Source organism: Phalaenopsis equestris, unplaced genomic scaffold (assembly GCF_001263595.1).
Source record: "Phalaenopsis equestris unplaced genomic scaffold, ASM126359v1 Scaffold233969, whole genome shotgun sequence".
NCBI classification, from domain to species: Eukaryota; Viridiplantae; Streptophyta; class Magnoliopsida; order Asparagales; family Orchidaceae; genus Phalaenopsis; species Phalaenopsis equestris.
Window position 1 is genome coordinate 48,285 of NW_018251897.1, and position 11,572 is coordinate 59,856.

Sequence of the window (11,572 nt, forward strand, 5' to 3'; positions counted from 1 at the left end):
AAATCACGGAATTTGAACCAACTAATGCAACAAATTGCGTTTTAGGCGGCAGGGCTTCAAAATGGTTATATTCGATATTTATAATGGCATTTAAACGAAGGTCATGGACCCTTCTTAACATTCTGCGGCAGATCTCTAAAATTCGTGCATTTTAAGAACTTATTTTATTTTTTGAGTTGTGGCAGTCGATTTGCTCTCTCCCCTTCGAACTTGTTGCATTTCAGATGCATTCTGATTCAAATTTTAGATCAGCTATTTATTGGGTGATATATCAGTGAGAATAATAATAAATATCATAGACGGAGGTATTATATTTTGAATTTAGCATTTGCCACGTTGCTCATTGTTATAGCCCGACTCAGTTAGGATTTTAACGGACATGTACTTCAGCCGATAAATATGGAAAGCTGGCCCAGCGTCATTGATTAAGTCCTAGGCTTATTCTCCCATCATCAGCTTCGTCTAACTTTCGTCGAATTAGAGCCAAGGCACAGGCGACATTTTGCCGCACGCTCTCTTTACTCAAAGGTGAGCCTCTTGCCTCTCTTTGTTAGAAGAAGCGAAATACTAATTCCTTTCTCCTCAGTTCGGATTTTTGGAAGTTTTTTCATAATCTTACCCATTTACATTTTTCTTAGTTTTTTGTGAAGCAACAAAATTCAAAGATGTCTCGAATCATGAAAGCCGAAGGAAAGAAGTTTGATCTTGAAAGTGAGGGTTTTTGTTTCTATAACTTAAAATCTATGTCCATCGCTGACAAGATTTTGCTGAAAAGAAAGCTTTTGAGAGAACTCGCTCAAGCTAGATCGCTCATTGAAAGAGTTGAAGGTGCTCTCACAAGAGAAGAACGAAACTGCAAAAATCCGCATAATAACGATTGTTCCTTAATGCAAAAATATATTCATACAAGCAGAAAAAGAAAATCAACTGAAGAAAATGAAGACCTGAAGAATGTGGATGCTGCAACAAAGGTTAACCATTCAGACGTTTCTGCTACAAAGGCTAAAGGCTCAACATGTCTCAAGAAAATTTCAAAGGATCTTAAAACCTCCAACACTGTAAGTCCCCAATATTAATGATTACTTCGTTTATTTTGGTCTTGTTTCATCTAATAAAATCATCATAATTTTTTTTCCTACATCAGGTTCAATGGGATTCCAAAAACTCAATTCGTCCGCAAAAGAAAGCCGGTTGTTCAACTCGAAACCGTAAGAAACATATATTTGCGAAAACCCTTCAAAAATTGACTTAAAATATTTTATTTTTCATGATTATTTAATTTATATTTCATTTTGATGATTTATAATTAGTGATGTTGTCAGTTGTTATTTTGAATTGATAGATATGGTTAATGCTCACAATAAGAATCCTCAGCATAGAGCTCAACCTAAAAAAACATGTACTACTGGCAATAAAGGATTTCCTCGTGCCAGTAATTTTTATTTTTTTTTCTCCATAAATTTTGAATAGGATAATTTTCCTGCTTTATTATGAATTAATAAAAACTCAGATTGTTAATAAGTTTTTTTGTTTTCATTTATTTATATTAATTGTAGGTTCCGTTGATCCCCTTATAAGCCTAAACCGATGTGATCATTGCAAGTCGTCCATGCTGTTAAGGTAAATAACCGTTTTATTGAAACAAAATGGAGTGCAGAATTACAGCAGCAAAATATTATATGCACACTCACCTTTATTATATGTTTGATAATATATACAACATAGTCTTTTTAAAACAAAAAAATTAAGAAGACAATGGTGCTATGTTCTAATTAAACTTATCAATGGACCGTTTAGGATGAAAAGAATCGTGCATTTAGAATGCCACAACAACAACAACCACAAATCATTATTGCGTTAAGTGCGCCAGGCAATTTTAGATGCCACAACAAAAGTCAAAATCTATAAACGAACATAATAAGTGTAAGTTAAGATTCTGTTTGTTGATTTTTTTTTTTCAGACAATAGAAGTGTCAATCTATTATATATTTATATGCATTATAATTTCTAGTTATATAAATATATTCATATTTCATTTTATGATATGCTGGCTAGAAGACCATTATGCGTTTGCATAGCTATTCTTCTGTGATCAGGAAAACCAACTTGTTGGTGGCTTGTTGCACTAAATACGGATGTCTAATCCACCTATGATATATATAAATATATACTGGGCAGAACCCGCATTATTTCTTAAGTTGGTATAAGCATCAAATATTTATCTTTTACGTAAGAAAAAAATATGATGATTAATTATTTATATAGAAAATCTTAAATTTTATGTGGATTAGGGACTGAGCAAAAGTCGTAGCTCTTGAATCTACCATGGAGAAGGCAAAATTTCAGCGAAGGATGGGGATTAAAAAACAAAGAGAAGAATCTCATCTAGTCTTTGAAAAGGTTATTTATTTTCTATTTGCATCATGGTTCCCTCTGCAGAACGTAATACAATAGTAATTAAATTCATCAAATTTTAAAAAAACTTCAATTTCATTGATACTGAATGTCCATTTCTCTATATTTACACAGATGAAAAGCAACCATTCAATTTGATGATTTCAATGAGTCTGTGAAAGAATTGAAGGGGTTCGGTTGTCAAAGCATGTTGTTCTATGCTTCGAGACAGTTGGCTTTATTCCTCAAAGATGATGATTTCGATGATCAGGTAATTGCTAAGATTATAGTTTCAGCAAATGATCATGACTTGGAAGAGGGAGAGATCAGGATTTAGACATCATATTTGTATTCCTATGATGTGATTTTAAACAATTTAAGGCAAAACATATGGAGCGTTGCTTCTTAAAACATTTAATCATTTTACACTTTTGATTGCAAATCAGGAAGGAACTGTTTTAGTTGTTTCGCTCATATGTCAAATCTGTAAAAAGAGAATTATATGTTGGTTGCACCTAAATGTAACATAAAAATTTTCTTAGCCAAAATAGCATATCCACTTGATGTATTTTATTTACTTTGCTCTTTTTTCCTTGATTCGGAACCCCAATCTTCTCCTAAACCATATTTTGATCCATCGATCAACATTTAGTCTATGTTTTTGACAAGTCCATACGATGTTCTTAATCAAATAATAATAATAAAACACTAATTGATTTTTTTCTTAATAAAAAATTATTATTTTTTGCTTTCTAGCAAATCGAGGCATTATATAAAATTAAAGATGATTAAATGAACCTTCTAATTTGGAAAAACATAATACCCATGCTTTTAGGTTGATGGATCATGACTACCACTAATTTTAAAACGGGCGGGCCACTCCATATACAGAGGGCAAGTTAAATACATGATTTTCATTTTCTTTATTTTATATTTTTGATGAGTTGCCAACAATTTTATTTTCCAATGTAGTGTCGCATGAAATAGGAAATTTGAATTTTATGTACTACATGATAGAAAAATTTAGAGAAATATGGATGTTGTTTGCTTTCCTAAAAATTTAGTTCCATACTTCCTTTTTGAACGAAAATACCCTCGTTTTGAACCGTTGATAACTTATTTGAAGTTTTACTCAAGAAACAAAATAATACATCAAATCATTTTGTAGCAACATTGGACACATTATTTTATTTATTTATTTTTTGGCATTTGAGCCCATGGTTGATAATTAGAACCATTTTCGAAACATAGTTAGACCAGTCATACTTCAAGAAAGTTTAAATATGATTTGAATAATGTTTGATCACTTTTCAAACAGAGAAAATGATTCAAAGATTATTCGAACATGATTTAAAGATTATTCAGAAGAGGTTCAGCGATAGTTCAATTTTGATTCTAACATGGTTTGAGAATGAAATATATAATAGTAGAAAAATTATTGATACAACATAGTAAGTACAGACATAATGGTAAGTTATCTATAGTTGTACATCAAAAATATGATCGCACAATTCTTGAGGAATCCAGCTGGTCTCTTTTAATAGACACCTATCGGCCGACAAAAATGTGGTTTCAGAAATTGTCGGTCGCTAGAATGTGTATCCTGAAGCTTGATTTTAAAAAATGTTAAATTTAATTTATATTTATATTTATACTTTAGAATTAAAAAAAATAATATTTTTAATTTTAAAAATATGAAACCAAACTGATCTCATACAAACAATAGTTTAAATAAACGAGCACAACACAACAAGTAATACACCTATTCCGAGGAATAGATACATCACTTAATAGTGAGACTCGATTAAATAAACTACAGAATTTATGACATCCGTTTGATCTGCGAACCATTTATATAAGCCGACAAATTTTCTCTACCTAATATAGAATATTAGATATGATTTATATTACCTGGATTCTTAAAGCTCCCTATAGAGGCAACCCCCTATAGTCAATTTACATCTTAAATGACTGAAGTCACTTAAGAAAACTCTCGATCTAGATCAAGAATCATTGTCTTCAAGAATTTCAAAGGATAAGACTTTTCAAAAGTCAGACCAAGAGTGTAAAAGGGAGAAACTCGAATCTGGAACATTTATTATAGAATCCAAAGGAAGAGAAATTAGGGGTTGTCACAGATCCTGAGGAGAACCTCGGTGACTTCCCAAATTATCCTATGGTTTGACTTCAATTTCGAGAAAGAAATTATCAAGTGTTTCATTCTGCCAATTTTTTTTAGTTAGAGCTTATATTTGTGTAAACGATCACACAAATAGCTTGAAAGATATGAGGATTTAGGTCGTGACAAACGACAACCTCAGAATCCTAAGACGAGTTAGGACTTAAATTGCACAACATGATTTTGCAAAAGCCTAAAGATGAGTTGAGAATTTATGTCGCACTAGGTAAACAATTTCAAAATCTTATGCTTGTTATTTAATTCTAGGGAAAAGAAAGTTTTCTTGGAGCAGACTCATTTATTTTTGTAGATTTTCATCTGTCCAATTGCATCCTGCTTCGAGCTCTTTGTTGCACTAGCTCTAGAGTTTTCAGGTTTAAGGTTTTGCAATTTTTGTGTCAAGTTTTGTTATTGTTCAAGTGTTTTTTGCAAAATTGGGGGGGGGGGGGGTTAAAGTTGATTAGAGCGACACCGGTTAGGATCTCACGATTCTCTCGTTCCGGTACCACTATTTTCTTTTGAATTTTCTTAGTTTAAACGAGTTGTTAGACCCATTTAAACTGGAGAGACCTCGTTAGCAACTGTGGGTTACCTCATTCCGAGGGACTCCCATAAATTCAAAAGGACGTATAATAAAGTTGTTTTTCTTTTTGTTTTGGTTTTGAAAATGTTGATTAATTTTGTAAGAGAGTTGATTGATGTTAGAAAGTTTGTTTTGTTTGCATGTGAAGTAAAGTTTACAACCAAACATGTATAATGTTTTAAAGCGAAAGTAAATTACAGTAAATGATATAAATTAAATAAAACTGTAAAAACGTACCTGTCTTCTTCTCGCTGCTCCCACTAAAATGTTAGAACTTTCAACACATATATATAAGTTTGCAGGGCATTTAAATAAATTGCAAGGGTAGATGAAGGTGTACTAAGTCATAACTTGGTGAGTCCCTAAAGGTTTTGATGGATGATTTTCTGGAACAAAGTATAATAAGTCCAATTGTCCTTCAAAATATCCAAAATGTTATAAAAGCAACTGGGAATAATCCCTAACAACTTCTTAAATCTTTTTAAAATGTTTTGAGTTCATTTGAACCTATTATATTATTCAATTGATCATCCAAAATTTTAAATTTAGTTTTAATGAATTAATTCACCCTATCCTTAGTGAACCTTATATTTTGATTATCTTAAGAGTGGGGTAATCAGGCAGTCACTTGATATTTTACTTAAGGGTTATATAAGTGGATGCCCATAAGGTAAGTTTAAGTTATTAAAGATATTGTACCCACCATTAAAGTTGGGATTGTAGAGTTTAAAGGTATTAATTATCAGTTATATTAACTTTTCTAAACCTCATTAAAAAAGTTCAAATATCAAGCCATGCTCACTACTAAGCCCTTAATAATTTTTATGGGTAAATTTTTAATTATCAAAATATTCATTCAAGTGGAATTTATTCTTATCAAAAGATCATGCTATCACCAATTAGGGGCTTAAAATAAGTGAATTATTATCTTCCTAACTTAAGCCCATAACTTTAGAATTATCCAATTAGATTAACTTCCGAGTCCTGATAATTTATGAAATTACAATTTTACCCTTTTCATGAAAAGGTAGCAAATTGGTTTCTACCTTTAACCCATTATGTTTCAAACATCAAAAAGAGTTTATTAGGATCAAAATTTCTCATTTCCCCTTTAGTTAATCCTAAATTTTGATTAAGGCATCAAAACCTAAAATTATCATTTTACCTCTAGAGCTCTCCACTTCATAACTAATCAAATATAATTAAATTAACTTTGAAACTGTTAGAGAACCCCACACATGGGTGAATTAAAATATCAGAGAAGAAAATATGATTTTTCAAAATTTTATTTAATTTAAATAATTATTTTAACATAGAATATAAGATTTTCAATATTAGTTTATTTAACTAATCAAAATAATATTTTTGGTCATGAAAAAATTATTAGAGGTTCATCTAGGTTAGAGGACCACTTGGGCAAAAATTTATAATTTTTCAAGTCATATTTTAATTATTATAATTATTTATTGATTTTAATGATTCAATTAAATAAAAAATATGTTTTAATTAAAAAAAAATATTTTTATATTTTAATTAAATCTCCCTAAGTCCAGAGAACTTAGATAAATAAACATTTCATTTTTTTCAATTTTAATTTATTTATTATAATTATTTTAATGGAAAATTAGAGGAAATACAGTTTTATCCTTTAAAAATTTATATTTAACTTAGAAAAATTAGAAAAAAAGATTCTAATGAGTCCCAAGTGATCATAAAGTAATTAGGAACAATTTTGTGCATTTGAAAATTCTTAAAATTTTTTAATCATTTTTAATTATTTTAATTCAAAAAAGGCTTAAAAATAAAATGTTTAATTAATTTTTTTTTACTTTTCTTAAGTTCCCCTGATGACAAGGAACTTACAAAACTACTTTTCATAATTTTCCTAATTGTATTTAATTTATTAAAATTATTTTAATGCAAAAAATGTCATTTTACTTGAAAAAATCAACTTTAGTGGTAAAAATTAATCAAATAAATTTCAAATTTTACAGTGAGTTAAAAGAAGCATTATTTATAGTGTGGAAAAGATTTTGCTAATCTTTGAAATATCTTAAATTTATTTTTAATTTATATGAATTTTTAGGGTTTATTGATTATAATAATTTACATAACTGTTAAAACTTAATTTATAATTTTTCAAAAGTCATCTGAACACAGAGAACCTACCAAAATAAGTCCCATAATTTTTTGATTTATATTTTAATTTATATGATTATTTTAAGAAATATAACCATCCCAACTTAGAAATTAGGGTTACAGGCGTAGAGACGCCTTCTGACTTTGGAAAATCACAAAACATCTCCATGCTGATCTCACTTTTGGTTGAGGTCTAATTTTTCCTCCTTAGTAGCCTAGGGTCTAGCCATAGGACTTTCCAGTTGACTATTCCTAAAGGACTAGAAACGAAACCCTCAACATTAGAAGCTCTAAACTCTTCTTTGCTCAACTTGAAGTTCCACATATTGGTCCTAACCTCTAACACTTAGTAGGTGGGGCCAATATGGGGGAGCTCAAGGGGAGTCCCCATAGGATTGCTTGGCCCTAGGGTTAGCTCTGGGTGGTGTGGTCTTGGTTAGTTTGACACACACACACTATAACATTACACTTCCACTCACAACCTTGAACCCAAACATGCTTAGTTGGTCCCTTAACCCTTTGGGAAACTCATGTAGATGATCCCCTAGGCCATTAGCCCTAGGCTAGGATTTAGCTAAGACCAGTACATGTAGGACCCAAAGTAGAGGATTCTATTGGTCCATGTCTTAAGTAGGGTGGTTTACACTCCAATTTTATCAAAATACCCAACTTGGCCTTCTGCCCCAAAATCTACCCAATTTACTAAATTACTCTTGAAACTCCCAAATTGACCAAAATTCCCAAAATTATCCAGAACACCCAACTTTGTCCAAAAATCATCTCAAATCATTTGAAACTACCCAAAGTATCGAAAACACCCAAAAAATTTCAAAATTACCAAAATATCCCTTATTTTGTCAAAATTACAAAAATACTACTGGTGACTCAAATTATATCAAAACCTTAAAAATCATTTAAAATGTCCCTAAAATCAATTTGAACTACTATATTGAGCTCAAATTGACCAATTTGACCAAGTTTGACCAAAAGGCCCAAATTCCCTTTAAAGGCCCAATTACCATAATTCACCCTCAATGTCCACCAATTTGATCCCAATCTTTCCCAATTTTGTTTCTAAACTAAAATTCATCATGTCCAAGCTTGATTGAAACCAATTACAAGCTCAATTGAACCCAATTTCTTGCCCAATTTTAATCTCAACCCCAAAATCCCAAATTAGACCTAAAGCTAAAATTTCACCAAATTGAACCCCCAAACCTATTCAATTGCCCCAATTTTGAATCATAAACTCCTTAAAACACTTCTCCATATCAAGTTGAACCTTCAATTTCCCTTGGTCAAGCCTCAATTTCACTCAAGTTTAACTTGGATCAAAACCCCCCAATTTTTCCCAAAATTTGCCTGCCCCCAAATTCCACAAAATTGAATTCCATAATCCTAAAATTTCCATCCAATTGATATCCAAAACTCTTCATGACAATCATTAGGACCAATTTGAACCATCAATTGGGCCTTAGGCAAACTATAGCCCAAACCAAACCCAAGTTTAACCCAACATATAAAAAATTGACCATAAGAAAAAATCCTTCAAATTGATCTTCCAAATAAATTCAAAATCACTCTAAACCTTTTCTTAACTCCTTGTGACAATCATCTACATCATGTTGATCAATTAAGTGAGCTTAATGCCATGAATAGCCTAACCTAAACCCAACTTCAAGCCAAAATGCCAAAAATTGAACTCATGCACCAAAGTTGACCAAACCAAAACACTACAGCCGCCATTTGGACTATAGTGACCAGGCTAGAGCCACCATTTACACTCCAGTGACCTTGGCCAGCCACCACCTCAGCCGCTAGAAATAGCCTGCCCAAGAGAGCCCCAAATGGCCAAAACTCAAAATTGGACTTCTTTGAGTTGGCTAAATCCGATTGACCATAGGAGCTTTTCTTCTCTCCACCTCAGCAAGCACTTTCATCCATTGTCAAGTCCTGAGCTCCACCAGGCAGCCATGGCTATAAATTGAACTCTTCACGGCAAAAGGAGAGAGTGCCTGAAACTTAGGGGAAACTTTGCCAAATTGTAACCAGAGCTTCTCCAAACTTCCCTGAGTGCAAGCCCACTGTTTCCATCCATCCAAATCCACTGCCCCAAGCCAATTTCTCAGGCTAATTCCTTACTGAAACCAGGACACTTTCTGTCACAGCTCCACAGTTTACCAAATCTCAAATTGGTTTGCTCCTCACCATCCCCTCACCAAACAAACAAGATCCCCCATAAAATCCTTATCACAGAGAGCCTTTAACCTAGCTCTAGACCAACACCTGAAAAGTACCTTGATTAAAATCATACCTAGACAATTCACCACAGCACAATAGCTCATCTGAAGGTTCTTTGGACTCCTCTGAAGCTTTTCAAACCATCTGATTGAGGACTCACCTCTCAGACAAAGGTATTGAACTCTCTCCTTAAACCAAGCTTAATTTGATTCTCCATGCGTATAGACTGCATTTCATACTGTATAAACCATATGTATGTGTTATTCTTAAGTAGATGAAGGTGTAGGAACAAACCTAATGTTATTTGGTTGAGTTTTGAAAGAGATATTAAGGTTTGAAGTTGAACGACTCTCGAGTTAGGGAGATTGGGGATGATGAACAGATGTCGCCCGTTTCCGCATTTATTCAATGAACGACTGTGATGAAGCTGGGAGCAAAGATGGAGTGATACAGCGGGCTGACATGGTGGCTACGTGGCTGGCAACGTCAAATATCAGAGCGGCTCGTGGAAAGCTCAACTCGTACAAGGATCCAGTCAGTGCCACACGTTTAAGTAGATAATTAGGGATTTTTTGAATTAAGTTAATACACGATCTTCAAAATTCATAACTTTTCATAGAAAAATCATAAAAATGAAATAAAAATACCCACTTGCTCAGTGAGCAAAGTAAAATAATGTGGATTAAAAATAAAAATTATTTGTTGAATCTCTGATTTTTAATTAACAAAATAGTCTCTGTGGTATTTTAATTTATTTTTATTAATTATTATTCACCATGGCTTGATATTTTTAGGGTTTGTTCCTCATGACAAAAGAGATGTTTTATGATTTTTCCAAGGTCAGAGAGTAACTCTGTGCTTGTAACCTTAATTTTCAAGCTTGGGTAACTATTTTGGTTCAAATTAATTATACGAATTAACATATCACTTGGAAAAATATGAGATAAATTCTATAGGTTCCCTATGGTTAGAATAACTTATGAAAAATTATTATGGTGGTTTGAATAGTCTTGAATATTTCTATAGTTAATTAAATGTTTATAACTTGTAATAATTAAATTAAATTAAATATTTATTAAAAATTAAAATTAGTTCCACATTGTGTAAAAAAATCTTGTTGACTTACTGTAAAAATTTACAAATTATTTGATTAATTTTAAGTACTAAAGTTGATTGTATAAGAAAAATTATATTTTTGTACAAAAATAATTATTTTAAATTAAATACAGTTAGGAAAATTATGAAAAGTGGTTTTCTGAGTTCCTTGCGATTAGGTGCACTTAGGAAAATAAAAATTATTTTTGAGGAAATACTTCATTTTTAAGCTATATTTTAAATTAAAAGTAAATAAAAATAATTAAAAATTTCAAAAAAATAAAAATGATTCAAAATGTTCCTAATTATTTCCTGATCACCTATGACTCATTAAAATATTTTTTTCCAGTTTTTCTTAGTTAAAAATAAAATTTTAAAGGCCTAAAAATGTGTTTTCCTTATTTTCCCATTAAAATGATTATAATAAATGAATTAAAAAATCATAAAAATATAAAAATTTGTTTCCTTGAGTTCTCTGAACTCAGAAGAATTAAATAAAAGTTTTTAAAAAATAATTCTTGTAATTAAAACACATTTTCTATTTAAATAATTGTTAAATTAAATAATTATAATAATTAAAATTTAATTTAACTCAGAAGAATTAAATAAAAGTTTTTAAAAAATAATTCTTGTAATTAAAACACATTTTCTATTTAAATAATTGTTAAATTAAATAATTATAATAATTAAAATTTAATTTCAAAAATCATGGAATTTTATTTAAGTGTTCCTCTAACCTAGGTGAACCTCTAATAATTATCCCATAAAAAAAACTTTATTTTGATTATTTAAATAAATTAATGTTGAAAATCATATTTTCTAAGTTAAAATAATTATTTAAATTAAATTAAAATTTGAAAAACCACATTTTCTCCTCTGATGTTTTAATTTACTCATGATTGAACTTCCATGGAAACCTCAAGGTTACTTGAGTTTATTTG

General features: G+C 30.8%; 1 protein-coding gene across 2 annotated transcripts; it reads left to right on the top strand.

Moving 5' to 3' along the window:
• The first annotated feature begins 723 nt into the window (after positions 1 to 723).
• Positions 724 to 2,805, top strand: LOC110038811. 2 transcript variants are annotated; one of them, XM_020743717.1, is made up of 5 exons: positions 724 to 1,058; positions 1,145 to 1,208; positions 1,557 to 1,620; positions 2,292 to 2,400; positions 2,530 to 2,805. In XM_020743717.1, exons 1-4 carry the CDS (start codon positions 744 to 746, stop codon positions 2,296 to 2,298), a joined length of 450 nt encoding a protein of 149 aa, XP_020599376.1. In that variant the 5' UTR covers positions 724 to 743; the 3' UTR covers positions 2,299 to 2,400; positions 2,530 to 2,805. The 2 variants fall into 2 exon arrangements, with proteins under 2 accessions (XP_020599376.1, XP_020599377.1); XM_020743718.1 differs by lacking the exon at positions 1,557 to 1,620.
• Positions 2,806 to 11,572: the final 8,767 nt, after the last annotated feature.